The sequence below is a fragment of the Oncorhynchus kisutch genome, linkage group LG17 (assembly GCF_002021735.2).
Source record: "Oncorhynchus kisutch isolate 150728-3 linkage group LG17, Okis_V2, whole genome shotgun sequence".
NCBI lineage: Eukaryota > Metazoa > Chordata > Actinopteri > Salmoniformes > Salmonidae > Oncorhynchus > Oncorhynchus kisutch.
Window position 1 is genome coordinate 45549103 of NC_034190.2, and position 17526 is coordinate 45566628.

At 42.4% G+C, this 17526-nt stretch overlaps 1 protein-coding gene across 1 annotated transcript in view; it reads left to right on the forward strand.

Moving 5' to 3' along the window:
* The window catches only part of LOC109907746 (plexin-D1), a 106549-nt gene that overhangs the window by 39615 nt on the left and 49408 nt on the right, over positions 1-17526 (forward strand). The window contains exons 8-12 of the mRNA XM_031793917.1: positions 1849-1948; positions 3165-3263; positions 5351-5443; positions 5604-5697; positions 6413-6570. Of these exons, the coding sequence (XP_031649777.1) occupies positions 1849-1948; positions 3165-3263; positions 5351-5443; positions 5604-5697; positions 6413-6570 (544 nt within the window). The remainder of the gene's footprint in view (positions 1-1848; positions 1949-3164; positions 3264-5350; positions 5444-5603; positions 5698-6412; positions 6571-17526) is intronic.

Here is a 17526-nt window from a genome sequence, read left to right on the forward strand (position 1 = left end):
AAGAATCTGTAGACCTGCTGAGGTAAAATAAATAAATCAAATCTAGTGAATCTAATAAATCAAATCACACTCTTTGCCAGAATTCAGCCAGCCTTCACAAGATCATAACATATGCAAATATGTCCCCTTTTGTGTTTTACACTTCCAGCAGACTAATTACATTTCTGAGGGCATGATATTCCGTTTCACTGGCATATAGGATGCTCTATGGATGATCTTAAAGTGCAGTAATTTATGTCTGAGATGATATGAACATGACTGGGCATTCAAACATATCTGTATCCATTCATCTTCATCAATATTGTGCTGTGTACTGACTGTGCACCATGACAGAGTAGCCTGTAGAGCTAAGGAAACTGACAGATCAATAACGTAACATTGCTATACTGACTCTAATAAAAACTCACATTGCGCTGTCAAAAAACGTCAGGATATTCGTCTTCAATTCTTTGGCCACTGGTTTCATTGTTTGACTCAGGTCTCATGTGATTGAGGCAAAAATAATACAAAGATAGTCAGCAAGCTAGCTAATGTTAGCCAACTTTTGGCTAGCTCTTATGGTACTGCCCGAAAACTAGCCAAGTTAATTTACTTCTGTTGAAACGGGACAAAAACATTTCCATACACACAACAGCTGTTAGCTATTGCTATCTGACAGATAGCTAGAGGCTAGAGCTGAACCGGCTGTGGTAGCTACTTGCTAGTTCATTCTCTTCAGACAGAACTTCAGTCGAGAGAGGATTGAACATTAGCTAACGTTACATGTTAGTTACACTACTAGCTCAGCACTGGTAATAAATATTTTATTTATAAAAAAGGGGCAACACACAAAGAGAGCCGCTGCAGACAGTAGCACTGTGCTGGTCACTCACTTGTCCGCATGATCTGTGGTGTCCGCATGGTCCTAAAGCACACCATTGCCACTTTTTTTGTATCACAGTGCAATGATAAAACTGGGGGGAAACAAAAATAAAAATGCCCCCGTCCTCCGTGAAAGTTTAGCCCCTGATTCTCCCTAACAGCTTTCTCCTTGACAGAAACTAAGAGTGTGTGTTGAACCACAGTGCTCACTGAGATACCTGAGAGTAAGAGCTCATCTGTGTGTTCAGTGTGTGAGGGTCAGGGGTGGGTTTTCAGGATGACTCTATATGATGAGCAGTGTGAGAGAGGGAGAGCGGGGGTGTGTGTTTCTGTGTATGTGTTTGTGAGTGAGAGTAATTTAGCTAAAACAAAAAAGCTGCCTGATAAGAGTCCCTGGAGTGGGTCGTCTGCTTCTAATCACCCTCCCCCACACACACCCAGCAAATCACGTTCCTGCAAACCCCTTCATCTCCCCTCTCTTAAATGGCAAGCTGGCACCCCTTCTCCCATGGTTGATACGAGACAGACAGGGTATCACTGAAGGCGCTATCACTCCTGGTGTGGGGACATCTGTCTTCCACCCACAGGCAATAGTGTGACACACAGTGGAGGTGTTCTTATTTGTGCTGCTATCTGGGAAAACACACACACGCATGCACACAGCTCTGTCAGGGATTCCTGCCTTTACAGAGCTCCTCGTGAATAGTGGAACTCAATGTTTAGTATCTTTTCTCATAGCCAGTGTAACCCTGTTTGACCTTGCATGTGACTTCGTCCACTGTGTTTACTAAAGGTTCCAGGTCTCACGTGTGTGTGTGTGTTTGGCCAGCAGATTCAAATAATAAAATCTGGATGATTAGTTGATTATTTGAATCAGCTGTGTCATGCTAGGGCAAAAAACAAAACGTGCACCCCTTGGGGTCCGGAGGACTGAGTTTGGGAAACGCTGGTCTAACCTTTATTTATGTGTGTTCTCCTGTGTGTCAGATGTATCAGCTGTCTGAGCACCAGGTGGAGGTGTTACTGGGACCAGGACAGCCACTCTTGCCTCTCCTCTAAAGACGACTCCAAACATAGCCTGCTAGAGGTGAGTTAGCCCTCTGTTAAACCACTCCAGTCAGAATCACTGGCTAGTTTAGAAGTAGCTCTATTAGTTACAGATCGAAGATCCATTCTCCACTAGTCCTAACCTTAAACATTAGCGGGAAAATGTCAAATTAAACCCTAGATCAATGGCAACCAATCAGAAGCTCCTATGATGATCTCAGTCCATTCTGATTTGGCCTCGTAACATTCCGGCCAGTCATACCAGGTTAAAGCTGTCTTACTGTTGTCAGACATTTTTGAAACAGCCCATAAAACACAGGGAGACATGGTTAACAGACTCCTAACGAGATAATGGGCCATGTTAAAGTCTCTCTGACCTTCTCAGGGCTCTCTCTCCCAGTTCTTCATGGTGGTGGCTTTTGATAGGCCCTCTGTAGAGTGAAGAATAGGCTCACTGTTTCACCGTTTTTCCTGTCTACTGTACAGTGCTGTATAATGGTGCCCTGGTGTATAGTTAGTGTGTATGGTGCCAGAGTGGGAGCTGCTTTCATCTGAAATTGTTTGTTAGTAATGATGTTTTTAAAATGGTCCAAATCTGGCATGGAGGACTGATCTCAATATAAAACCTCTTTTGAGATATAAAAATCTCAGTCAAACTTTAATTGTTGTGAGAACAGCTATCCCTTTAAGTATTGTTATGTTACGGCAGGAAATGCTCGTTATGTTCATTGAAGCTATCACAACCCCTTAGACACACTATTCGCCTCCTCTCAGCATACCTAGGTTCTGACAGCATCACTGCTGTGGTACAGCCAGCCACCCCTCTCTCATACTGCCGTTGGTGTTAGAGAAGCAAAGTTGCCCTGCCACTGTTTGGATCCCCACACACAGTCTGATTGAGTCCATAGAAACTGGTGTACTCTGAAGGTGTGTGGTTAGGTGAGTCAGAGTGAGCTTGGCTCTGTTAGTCTGTTAGCTGGACATAACATTTTTTAAGTCTGGTTTTCTGTGTTGAGCCCCATCCTGCCATTATTCCGCCATCTTTGCCTTCCGGTGGGCCTGTTTTTTTAATCCCTCACCACCCGTCCATTTTAGGCTGTTGTTTCACTCTGAGCAGAGCAGAGCTTCACCCTCTCATTTCCTCCTCCTTCCTCCCAGCAACATAAACAGGACAGGTATTTTTGGAAGCGGATGTCTGCAGGGGAACCATTGTTTTCTTTAACCCCTGAGTGTGTGTGTCACTTCCTGTCCCCCAGAATGCTACTTTCTGTCCAAGTCTTGTGGCAGAGAATGTTGCACCTTCGCCCTCGGGGATGACCCAGAACTTCACCCTGTTCCTAGACAACGTGGTACAGGTACAATATACAGTAGCCCCTGTTAGATACTATACTAAATGTGGTACAAGATAGGAGTGAAGTGATTCAGGCTCTTAGAGGGAGATTCGTGGGAATGATAGTGAACCCCTCAGTGGTTGCTCTTTGGGAACCAGTGACTGCAATGAACAGGTTAGAATCAGAATGATGAATGGCTTTATCTCCTCACTTATTTGAAACACCTTTTAGCTGTCTGTTCCCACCAGGTTCTCTGATATCTTATCTCCCAGTAGATATACAGGCATTCACAGACATATGGAGACATTCAAAGAACACATAGCAATCTTTAGTACTATTTGCCCTATCTTTTCACTTTTAGACACTTTTTACCTTCAGACACTGATCTCAGATCAGTCTGTATATCCCAAATCCTAACCTCAATTTATTGGAGGGAAAAAGTGATGAGGGTCTGACTCTGTTAGCTTGTGACATTCCATCTCTGACTAGTTGCCAAGTCTGGTCAGTCATAACCCTGTGCCCTTTCACACACTCTCTGACTGGGTTTCTATGGCGACAGACAGTTAGTCACACATACCCACAAAAACACACACATGCACACACACACACAGTTTATTGGCATAGATATAATCAACCTTTGATAGCTGTTATTATTTCATTTCAGTTATTTGAACAATGTCATCAGCTTTGGTGTGAGTCAGATGTATATGTGTTGTAAAGTATAGAAAAGGAGGTCTCATACTACAGTGGGAAGACCAAACTAGCTTGACCTGGCAATCCTTGCTATTATTTAGCTTGTTTAAACATGGCTCTATGCCTCAAATTGGCATATAGTCGATCTGGGGCAAAGAACGCAATGACTATTCAGAGAAGATCTTTATGAATCAGGGAAACGTAGTTGAAAGCAGAAGGAACATAAACAATGTAATGTGAAAGGGTAAATGTTTTACAGTTCAAAGCATCACAGTCATATACTTTTTTGAAATATATATTTTTCAGTTAAGTCAGTTAAGAACAAATTCTTATTTACAATGACTGCCTACCCCAGCCAAACACGGATGACGCTGGGCCAATTGTGCGCCGCCCTATGGGACTCCCAATCATGGCCAGATGTGATACATCCTGGATTCGAACCAGGCACTGTAGTGAAGCCTCTTGCACTGAGATGCAGTGCCTTACACTGCTGTGCCACTCGGGAGACCGAGTGACTTATTCTGGCCTATTATAACATGTTAAATCAATCCATATGTAACTGTTCATACATACCTTATGACTGACTACAAGCACTTTGAGTAGATTGACTGTACTTCTCTTCCTGACGTGTACACTATTACACACAAAATGTGTGGTCATATCTCCTGATGTTTTGGCTGAAATGTGAATTCATAGTAAACCCCTCTGCATCCCAGATGAGTTGCTGAGGTAGGGGACTTTACCGTCCAGATGTTGATGAATATGCTGAATTATTAATGGATTCTAAATTCTGCTTGGCAGGGACAATTATCCTGGGCTATTTAGATGTTTTGCATTCCTCCCCTCCCAGGGTTGTCAATGGTTACCAACTATTCAGGAGGACAGAGTTCTCTCCCAGCCAGGTCCTTGTTATTGTTTCTCATATGACACTCTATTCCCTACATAGTGCATGTACATTCATGAACCAATTAACATTAGCCCTGATCGACTAATAGGTAAGTTAGCTCAACTAAACGAAACAGCCACCATGCTGATAATGGAACTAGAAGAAGTGCACACTCTGAATAAAGAGACACTATTTGTAGCTCCAAAACAAACTATTGTGAAAATATGGAGTTTTCTGGATGCCAGGCTATTACTTTAGCTAACTTGTCGCTTTCTTGCCAATGTTCTCTTGCCAATGTTTGGCATGACATTTCCAAAGCAGTTGGCTGAAGCAGAAACAGATTGGCATCTAAGCTACAGGACTAGCTAGGATGAGGAAAGTAAAGACATAACAAGATGTGTAAAGGTAATATACAGTATCCCAAAATGTGTCCCCATAAACCCTGTTTCCCTGGGTGATGTCAGACTGTGCCTTGGTTTATAAATGAAATGTCATTGCCATGACGACATGGCTGTATTGTTTTGTTCCTTAGGGGGAGGAGCTACAGTGTGACTTTGGGAACGAGCAGCGGTATGATTCCCGATGGCTGGAGGACAACTCAGGGGTCAAGTGCAGTGGAGTGACGGTGAGTACAACCAATCATGTTCCAAGAGTAGCTGTCACGCAACACAATCTTTGTAAAGGGCCAATAAGAAATAAGCTGTTTAGTGTATGGCCAAAGCCATGCTTACTGGTAGTGTATGGTGAAATGGCCGATCAGCGGGCGTGTCTCTCTTACCATATAGCTAACCACTGTGGAGAAGAGTCAGGTGTTTCAGCTCAGTCTGCGTAGAAAGGGACACCTGGACAAATACATCGACAGCCCTAAACCCATGACAGGTATGAGCGCATGCACGCACACACACACATTTGTCTTAATATCCTTGTGCGGACCAAAACATTTATTCCCATTCAAAATCTTATTTTCCCTAAACTTAACCCTAACACCAAAGCCCTAACCCTGAACCTAACCCTATCTCCTAAACCTAACACTTATTCTAAACTTAACCCTATTCAAAACCCCTAAAATAGCCTCTTTCCTTGTGGGGACCCGAATTATCCATGTTTTGCTATCTTTGCGAGGACTTCTGTTACCCTCAAGGATAGTAAAACCACACACACACACACACACGCCCACTCCCAGATGCCAGTATATTCTCAAAGTTAACAGGCCATGTGTTTACCATGTGAGCCCTTAGAGCAGAAGAACAGCCCTGGCCCACAGCCAGAAAAACTGCATACTTTATTACAAGATTGATGCTTCATACCGTGCTCAGTCATCAAAACACACACACAAGGGCACATGATTTCTCTATGGGAGGTGCTGGAACATAGGCATGCTCATCTGTTTCTCTTTCTTTCTGTTCATATGTCTTTCTCAGTTTTTCTGGGTTTATTTCTATTATGTTGAATATTTTTTATCCAAAGCATCTGACATAGGCTCAGTATAATATATTCAGCCCATACGGTTACGTGATGTAGCCTGTATGTTGCTAGCATGCTGTATTGTAATAATAAAGCTCTCTCCCTCTCCCTCCCCCTCTTTCACTCTCAGTGGAGGTGTATAACTGTGGGGTGGGCAATGGGGACTGTTCTCAGTGTTGGGGACGTGAGAACCTGGGACATCTGTGTGGCTGGTGTGACAACAGCTGTAGACCCAGGAATGACTGCCAGTATATGAATAGCCAGTGTCCTGACCCCGAGATCACCAAGGTAGGAATACACACACACACACACACACACACACACACACACATCATGTCCCATCCGCGAGATCCATAAGACTGAACCTATACTCTAGTGTACAGTGGTTCAACCTTTAAAGTTGTGTCATACTGCAGCACACCTTGCGGGCTGCCGCAGAATTCTACGGTACTTTATTTAAGTGTCAGCTATTCAAATCAAATCAAATCAAATTTATTTATATAGCCCTTCGTACATCAGCTGATATCTCAAAGTGCTGTACAGAAACCCAGCCTAAAACCTCAAACAGCAAGCAATGCAGGTGTAGAAGCACGGTGGCTAGGAAAAACTCCCTAGAAAGGCCAATACCTAGGAAGAAACCTAGAGAGGAACCAGGCTATGTGGGGTGGCCAGTCCTCTTCTGGCTGTGCCGGGTGGAGATTATAACAGAACATGGCCAAGATGTTCAAATGTTCATAAATGACCAGCATGGTCGAATAATAATAAGGCAGAACAGTTGAAACTGGAGCAGCAGCACAGTCAGGTGGAAGTTGAAACTGGAGCAGCAGCATGGCCAGGTGGACTGGGGACAGCAAGGAGTCATCATGTCAGGTAGTCCTGGGGCATGGTCCTAGGGCTCAGGTCCTCCGAGAGAGAGAAAGAAAGAGAGAAGGAGAGAATTAGAGAACGCACACTTAGATTCACACAGGACACCGAATAGGACAGGAGAAGTACTCCAGATATAACAAACTGACCCCAGCCCCCCGACACATAAACTACTGCAGCATAAATACTGGAGGCTGAGACAGGAGGAGGAGCTATTGTTGCCATTAATGCTAGTTAGTGCTAGTTTGACCACCAGAGGGCATCTTTGAGAAGCATTTGTGAGAACATAGTATATGGGATTGATTTTAAGAAATGTATCTTAATTAATTGGATTAAGATTATGGTGTTTCTATTCCTAGAAAAACGAAAAACAAAACCCTGAGGGTTTCCGTTAGGACAATATGGCGCTGTACAACGTGACTGGTCGGGAGTAGGCTGACCGAGAGCAAAATGATCCTAACATTTCCACCCCCTAATTGTAGGCTAACCAATACCCAAATTGAGATTTTGTGAAAATAAAATCTGCATTGATTTATCAAGACTAGTCCCCTGCTTCCCCACACGGGGTTAGGCTGTTGCTTCAAATCCTATTATAACAATTGGATGACTTTGGGTGTTCCAGTAAGCAACAATTTATTGCCTTCATTAGCCTACTTTATTCTGAAAAATTAATCCGTATCTCTGCCAAACCTACAAACAAAGATGAACTGGTGAAGGCCATCAAGACGTTTTGGCTTGAGAAACTGATGATACAACATTGCAACAAATACATTGATCTTATCATCTGAGCAAGGTTTTACCCGTGATCATGGAGCTGGGGTGTACTGTTCTGTACCTGAAATAAACATCTGCATTTTGAAAGTTTTTTATTGTTATTTTATGAACGAAAGCATAAAGGGGTTGATGAGCAGTTACTCTGTAAAACTTTAGAGTACTTAAGCATCAAATAAATTGCAAGTTGGGAGGGATTTTCACACCTACAGTAGCCGGGCTATTAAACTAATCGTTGGATAACAGATCGGCTCTCGGAACTCATTAAGAGGAGGCTTCTATCTTCAATATGATTTAAATGTCACAATGTCACAAATAATTGAACACACACAATATGAGCAGATTAACTTGGTTAAAAAATATGATATTTTGGAGAAGATTTCATTTCAAATGATCGAAAGTGAGCGATTGTAATCTGAATAAAGGGGAAAAGGCCATTCTTGAACATGGGGTGAGACATTCTTACTAATTTGTAAATAAAGACAGTTTGTTCTATAGAATTATTTATTGCGGTTTTTAGAGGGAGAGAAACCAAAAGCCCACCATGCCTATTTTTCGAAAATCATCAGTTCACACGTCAATTGAAATTCCCGCATTGTATTTCCCCAAGTTCTCTCTTAACTCTAGAACCACTGACAGTTTTTGTTGTTGTTGTCGGATGCAGGACTCTAGTGCCAGAGGAGAGACTCTCAGAAAACAACTCCATTAATTGCCACAGTTTAGGCTACTGTAATGATTCCCTTATGGGAAATCAAATCAAATCAAAGTGTATTTGTCACATGTGCATTACAGTGAAATGCTTACTTACAGGCTCTAACCAGTGCAATTTTTAAAACATGTTTTAAGTATTAGGTGAACAATAGGTAAGTAAAATAAATAAAAACAACAGTAAAAAGACAGTGAAAAATAACAGTAGCGAGGCTATATACAGTAGCGAGGCTATAACAGCAGCGAGGCTATATACAGGCATGATCAACAGAGAGTAGCAGTAGCGTAAAAGGGGGTTGGCGAGTGGTGGGTGGCGGGACACAATGCAGATAGCCCGGTTAGCCAATGTGCAAGGGCACTGGTTGGTCGGGCTAATTGAGGTAGTATGTGCATGTATGTATAGTTAAAGTGACTATGCATATATGATAAACAGAGAGTAGCAGCAGAGTAAGAGGGGTTTGGGGGGGGCCCACAATGCAAATAGTCCGGGTAGCCATTTGATTACCTGTTCAGGAGTCTTATGGGTTGGGGGTAAAAACTGCTCGGTCATCCTTTTCCTGTAGTCCACAATAATCTCCTTAGGCTTGGTTATGTTGAGGGATAGGTTGTTATTCTGGCACCACCCGGACAGGTCTCTGACCTCCTCCCTGTAGGTTGCCTCGTTGTTGTCGGTGATCAGGCCTATCACTGTAGTGTCGTCTGCAAACTTAATGATAGTGTTGGAGTTGTGCCTGGCCATGCAGTTGTGAGTGAACAGGGAGTACAGGAGGGGACTGAGCACGCACCCCTGAGGGCCCCAGTGTTGAGGATCAGTGTGGCAGATGTGTTGCTACCTACCCTCACCACCTGGAGGCGGCCCGTCAGGAAGTCCAGGATCCAGTTGCAGAGGGAGCTGTTTAGTCCCAGGATTCTTAGCTTAGTGATGAGATTTGAGGGTACTATGGTGTTGAACGCTGAGCTGTAGTCAATGACTAGCATTCTCACGTAGGTGTTCCTTTTGTCTAAGTGGGAAAAGGCAGTGTGGAGTGCAATAGAGATTGCATCAACTGTGGATCTGTTTGGGAGGTATGCAAATTGGAGTGGGTTTAGGGTTTCTGGGATAATGATGTTGATTTGAGCCATTACCAGCCTTTCAAAGCACTTCATGTCTACGGACGTGACTGCTACAGGTCTGTAGTTATTTAGGCAGGTTGCCTTCGTGTTCTTGGGCACAGGGACTATGGTGGTTTGCTCGAAACATGTTGGTAATAGAGACTCAATCAGGGACATGTTGAAAATGTCAGTGAAGACACCTGCCAGTTGGTCAACACATGCCCGGAGCACACATCCTGGTAATCCGTCTGGGCCCGCAGCCCTGTGAATGTTGACCTGTTTTATAGATCTTACTTACGTTGGCTACAGAAAGCGTGATCACACAGTCATCGGGAACAGCAGATTCTCTCATGCATGCCTCAGTGTTGCTTGCCTCAACGCGAGCGTAGAAGTGATTTAGCTCCTCTGGTAGGCACGTGTTACTGGGCAGCTCGCGGCTGTGCTTCCTTTGTAGTCTGTAATAGTTTTGCAATCCCTGCCACATAAGACGAGCGTCGTAGCCGGTGTAGTACGATTCAATCTTAGCCCTGTATTGACGCTTTCCTGTTTGATGGTTCGTCGGAGGGTTTAGCAGGATTTCTCATAAGCTTCCGAGTCCTGCACCTTGCAAACGGCAGCTCTACCCTTTAGCTCAGTGCGAATGTTGCCTGTAATCCATGGCTTCTTGTTGGGATATGTACGTACAATCACTTGGGGACGATGTCATTGATGCATTTATTGATAAAGCCACTGACTGATGTGGTGTACTCCTCAATGCCATCGGAAGAAACCCAGAACATGTTCCACTGTGATAGCAAAATAGCCCTGCTTCATCTGATCACTTTTTTATAGACCGAGTCACTGGTGCTCCCTGCTTTAATTTTTGCTTGTAAGCAGGAATCAGGAGGATAGAATTGTGGTTGGATTTAACAAATGGAGGGCGAGGGAGAGCTTTGTAGGCGTCTCTGTGTGTGGAGTACAGATGATCTATAAAACAAATTCCCTCTGGTTTCACATTTAACATGTTGATAGAACTGATTTCAGTTTCCCTGCAATAAAGTCTCCGGCCACTAGAAGCACCGCCTCTGGGTGAGCGTTTTCCTGTTTGCTTATTTCCTTATACAGCTGACTGAGTGCGGTTTTAGTGCCAGCATCTGTCTGTGGTTGTAAATAAACAGCCACGAAAAGTGTCGCTGAAAACTCTCTAGGCAAATGGTGTGGTCTGTATTTTATCACAAGATACTCTACTTCAGACGAGCAAAATCAGATTTCGTACCCCAGCTGTTGTTTACAAATATGCACAGACCACCCCCCCTCATCTTACCGAGTGTGCTGTTCTATCATGCCGGTGCAGCGTATATCCCTCTAGCTGAATATCCATGTCATCATTCAGCCACGATTCCGTGAAACATAAGATATTACAGTTTTTGATGCCCTGTTGGTATGATATTCGTGATCGTACCTCGTCTAATATTACTCGTTGGTGAGTAATATTGACGGTAACGGCAGCTTTCCCACTCGCCTTCTGCGGATCCTTACGAGGCACCCAGCTCTGTGTCCTCTGTACCCGCGTCTCTTCCTCTTGAAAATAACTGGGATGATGGCCTTGTCGGGTGTTCGGAGAATGTCCTGTGCATCCTGCTTGTTGAAGAAAAAATCTTTGTCTAATCCGAGGTGATTGATCACTGTCCTAATATCCAGAAGCTCTTTTTTTGCCGTAAGATATGGTTGCAGAAACATTATGTGCAAAATACGTTACAAATAACGCAAAAGAAAACACATAATAGCACAATTGGTTGGGCGCCCGTAGATCTGCTGCCATTAATTCCGGCGCCATCATTCTGTTAGGGGATTTCAATACTGATGTCTGCAAAAAAGATAGCCCAACCCACAATGTATTTATGCACTTCTTTAAATCACTTGCTTTTACCCAAATGATAAAAGATCCCACCAGGGTATGTGAAACAGTGCAAAGTACGATAGACTTAATATTGGTGTCTGATAAATTTCAAATATTGCAGAGTGGAGTAATAATTTAATTAATAATTTAATTGTATTACATTTTGCATAAGGAGGGTTTTAAATATATATTTAAGTGTCACAAAACTGTTAAAATCAGAGGACTCAAAAAATACTGTGTTGAAATGTTTAGTGAGCAAGTGGGTAAAATTGACTGGACACCTGTGGATAATGTACAGGTGCCTGGGAAGCCTTTAAATGTAGATTCCTTGTTGTGGTGAATGTGATGGCTCCCATTAGACGGGTCAGGGAAAGCAGTGCTCTAGCCCTTGGTTTAATCATGAGATTCTAGAATCTATCCAAGCAAGGAATAAGGCCTTTAAGAAATGTAAGAACTGTCAAGAGCAGCCTGATTTTATTATTGGACTGAACATCAGGGTGAGATGGTATATGAATAAGCAGAGTTTGCCAATGAATTCAACTGTTTTTTACTTCTGTTGCCAGCAAACTGGTTAGCAAGCTGCCCACCAGTTCTGGTTTGTATGGAAACAACCAAGTCAAGAAGTATTATGCCGAGTTAGGGGTTCAGCCAAACTCTTTTTCTTTTGCAAAGGCAGCAACAGCCAAAATAGTCAGTATGCTAGCAGAGCTTGAATGCTACAAAGCCACAAGCCTGGATTATATTCATGCAAGGTTTCTTATAGATTCTGCTGAGAAAATTGGCCCTTGTATTTCACATATCGTCAATCTGTCTCTTGAACAAAGCATCTTTCCCAGGGACATGAAACAGGCTAAAGTTATACCTCTGTATAAGAATGGGATAAAGTCTGACCTTGGGCATTATAAGCCTGTATCTATTCTTAGTATAACATCAAAGATCCTTGAGAGCGTTGTACATGAGCAAATGTAGTCATATGTCAACAAACAAAGTCTAATGTATGATTTTCAGTTGGGTTTTAGAAAAACATACTCCACTGATTCATGTCTACTTTACTTGACTGACTTCATCAGGAAAGAGATTGATGAGGGAAATCTCTGTGGAATGTACTGCTTGACATACAAAAGGCCTTTGATACATTTAACCACTGTCTCCTAATGGAGGCACTGGGGTTAGGCAGTAACCCTCTAGGCTGGGTAAAGTCCTATTTATCAGGTATGGAGCAAGTAGTAGAGGTTAATGGTTCACGGTCTCAGGCAAAACCAATGAGTTGTGGTGTTCCGCAGGGGAGCGTGCTTGGGCCTCTACTGTTTTTACTGTATATTAATGATATGAAAGATGCTTGTTCTTGCCGTATTTTCCTTTATGAGGATGACTCTACACTTCTGGTGTCTCAAAGTAAAACTATGTTGGAGAGCATATTTAGCACAGAGCTTACTAACATTAGCAAATGGCTTGGAGATAATAAGCTATTTTTGCACTTAAAACCGAGGCAATTATTTTTGCATCCAGACCTAAATTGACCTAAATTGAGTAGGTCAAATCAAATCAGAGTGGAGTTAGGTTAGGTAGGACCTCTGAAATCCGAGGGGAGTTAGGTGAGGTGCTGACTACTAAAACCTCTGTTTAGCTACCTGGGATGTATTATTGATGGCAGCTTGGGAGGTGTGCGCATGGCAAATAAAGTGCTAGGGAAGGTTAATGCCAGGACTAAGTTTTTGGCTAGAAAGTACAAGCTGTTTGATAAGGACTCCATGAAAGTGCTAAGCCACTGCCCTCATTCAATGCCATTTTGTCTACGCTAGTACTTCCTGGTTTGGGGGCTTATCTAAGTTTATAGGCAGGAGCTGCTTTCTGGCTGCCTGTTGAGGCTAGGGTGTCCCAGATTAGACTAGGTTTGGTTTACAGGACTTTTTATGGTTCTGCGCCCAGATATCTAACTGATTACTTTCCCTGTGTTAGGGATGCACACAATCACAGCACCAGATTAGGTGTTGCTAATGTGTGTTTATACAGGTTCAGGAGTAGTGCTGGGTAGATTTTTTATATATATATATTTTTTTAACGGCCGATTAATAGGTATCGGCTTTTTTTGGTTCTCCAATAATCGGTATCAGTGTTGAAAAATCATATTATATATATATTATTATTATTTGTATTAATGACAATTACAACAATACTGAATGAACAATGAACACTTGTATTTTAACTTAATATAATACACAAATCTATTTAGTCTCAAATAAATAATGAAACATGCTCAATTTGGTTTAAATAATACAAAAACACAGTGTTGGAGAAGAAAGTAAAAGTGCAATATGTGCCATCTAAAAAAGCTAACATTTAAGTTCCTTGCTCAGAACATATGAAAGCTGGTGGTTCAATATTCCCAATTCTTCAATATTCCCAGTTAAGAAGTTTTAGGTTGAAGTTATTATAGGAATTATGATGCGTCGACTATTTCTCTCTATACCATTTGTATTTCATATACCTTTGACTGTTGGATGTTCTAATAGGCACTAGATTGCCAGCCTAATCTTGGGAGTTGATAGGTAAGTCATAAACAGTGCTCTGAATCAAGTATTGCTAAGAGCTGCTGGCAAACGCTGTAAAGTTTGAATGAATGCTTACGAGCCTGCTGCTGCCTACCACTGCTCAGTCAGACTGCTCTATCAAATCATAGACTTAATTATAATATAATAAACACAGAAATACGAGCCTTTGATCATTAATATGGTCAAATCCGGAAACTATCATTTCGAAAACAAAAAGTTTATTCTTTCAGTGAAATACGGAACCGTTACGTATTTTATCGAATGGGTGGCAACCCTAAGTCTTAAATATTGCTGTTACATTGCACAACCTTCAATGTTATGTCATAATTATGTAAAATTCTGGCAAATTAGTTCACATATACCCTGACTCTGCGTTGAATGAACGCAAGAGAAGTGACACAATTTCACCTGGTTAATATTGCCTGCTAACGTGAATTTCTTTCAACTAAATATGCAGGTTTAAAAAAATATCCTTCTGTGTATCGATTTTAAGAAAGGCATTGGTTTATGGTTAGGTACATTCGTGCAACAATTGTGCTTTTTTCGCGAATGGGCTTTTGTTAAATCATCAACCGTTTGCCAAAGTAGGCTGTGATTCGATGAGAAATTAACAGGCACCGCATTGATTATATGCAACACAGGACAAGCTAGTTAACCTAGTAATATCATCAACCAGGTGTAGTTAACTAGTGATTGTGAAGATTGATTGTTTTTTATAAGATAAGTTTAATGCTAGCTAGCAACTCACCTTGTCTCCTTGCTGCACTCGCGTAACAGGTGGTCAGCCTGCCGTGCAGTTTCCTCGTGGAATGCAATGAAATCGGCTATAAACGGCATCTAAAAATGCCTATTACCGATTATTATGAAAACTTGCAATCGGCCATGCCAATTAATCAGTCGACCTCTAATGCTGGGAAAGGTACTTTCTTGTATACTGGAGCCTCAGAATGGAATGAGTTGCCTCTGCCCATAAAAACGACGTACTCTCTGGGCAGCTTTAAAAATAAAGTAAAAATATGTTTGATGTGCCCATATGAATAACCTCTATGATGTAACTGCAATGATGTGATAGATGTTCTTCTTCTTTGTTTTATGTTTTATTATTTCACTGAAATACTGTGTGTTCCACAATGGAAGTAGGTCCCAAACTTTGTGTGTTATCCTCCATGATTTTACTCATTTTAATCTATGATTTTTTCAAGTTTTATGTGTGCTTGTTTTTTAAAATGGTCGAATTAATAAACTAAACTAAACTACCGATAGATCAGCGTTCTAACCCCCGCTTGTGATAGTATGGTGCAATGATAGAATGCCACCATCTACCACAAACAGTCATGGAAGAACCACTGTACACACAATTCTCCATCCGCTCATTATTAACTTAGGCCCACATTTAGAACAGGAAATGTCACTTGACCTGTCACATGGTGTGCTGCGGGTGGGCACTGTGCCCTGCCTTTCCTCTGCAGGTGCTTATACACCTGCATTGCTTGCTGTTTGGGGTTTTAGGCTGGGTTCTGTACAGCACTTTGAGATATCAGCTGATGTAAGAAGGGCTATATAAATACATTTGATTTGTCTCGTGATGAAGGTTTATTTTGGAAGGGGAAGTGTTTTTACAGAGCCTCATTAAACCAAGTCAATCTGAAATAACACACTATATACTGTACTACTCACTGAGTGGCTGACTCCACAGCACAGTCACACCACTTAGACACTGGCCCTTATGGAGGAACAACACAATTGATCTGGAGGGATGACAGAGGGCATGGGAACACTTACTCTCTCTCTCTGTCTGTCTGTCGGTCTGTCTGGAGAGAGAGAGAGAGAGGATATTCTGTGCATAATATTTGTACTAATGTTTGAGCTCTCTACGCGGTCACCCACAGGAATAGAATTGAGCAATACACAACTACATTACAAGATGTGACCACACTTCAACCACATGGGTCAAGTTTATTTGGTTGCAGAGCTCCTCTTTGTGGTCATTAAACTTCATTATTGGGAACACATGGTTTCAACAGTTGGTTTGGATTCATCTGGGTGACCGTGCTCTTTTGTACCGATACTTTGAACCTCTGTGGTTATGTCGCTGTGTTAAGAGCTGCGTTAAAACCCACTTTGAACGCTACTGAATGCTGCCTTTATCTGTGCTGCAGTTGCAGACGGGAAGTACGGTTCGCATGAGGCCCAGTCGGCCTAAACACTTCCTGATGATTAAACCTGCCTTGCCTGGCCTAGCAGGGAAACAAAGGAGTCTGACTGACACACACACACACACTCACACAATCTATAATATCTTACACACATGGATACACCTTTATTCAAACACCAGCAAGGATTTAGAGGCACAACTCACAGACAAGTAGCTGTTACCACTGTCAGCACACTCAGTGCTGACTCTCTGTATCAGCCATTGTGTCATGACTCATGGACTGTTGAGTGTCCATCTGTTTGTGTATCCCACTGAGATGACTGGGGTTAGATGTGTTGAAATCCTCAATGCGAGGGCAGCTCAAAGACACAAACACACATGCTCAACACACACACACACACACACACACACACACTGGAATAGCTGCCTCAGGAGAGGTGATTGTAAGGCAGGAAACTAGGGCTGTGGTTGTGGGAGTGTGATGCAATGCCTTGGCAGCCATGTTTTCCCAGACATAGAACCACCAGGAGTTAGTTAGAGTAACAGTCAGTCAGAGTTCTCAGCTTTACGGGGGAGTATCTGTTCTCCCACAGTATCACCCGTGGTGTACTGTTACCCCGTATGCTACAGTGACTGTGTATAAAGGTTGTATGGGCTGTTGCTCTAAGGTTTTCCTTACTAGGCCACATTTTTTCTTAGTCAGCTTTCAAATGGTTGGGAAATCAGTAATTGTAGCATATTATTTGAGTAGAAGTCTTATCAAATGACAAATAATATTAAGTACATGCCAGCTAGCACATAACATTCTGAGAACCATATGTTTCCTAGAGCTTGGTGAGAACGTGGTTGTCCTATTATTTTTTTTTATTTTTTATTTTAGATTGGAGATGTTTGATATGAGTCTGGAAGGAGAATTTGCCGTTTAGCCAGACACCTAGGTACTTATAGATGTCCGCATATTCTAGGTCGGAACCATCCAGGGTGGTGATGCTAGTCGGGCGTGCGGGTGCAGGCAGCGAACGGTTGAAAAGCATGCATTTGGTTGTACTAGCGTTTAAGAGCAGTTGGAGGCCACGGAAGGAGTGTTGTATGGCATTGAAGCTCGTTTGGAGGTTAGATAGCACAGTGTCCAGAAGGGCCAGAAGTATACAGAATGGTGTCGTCTGCGTAGAGGTGGATCATTGATATATACAGAGAAAAGAGTCGGCCCGAGAATTGAACCC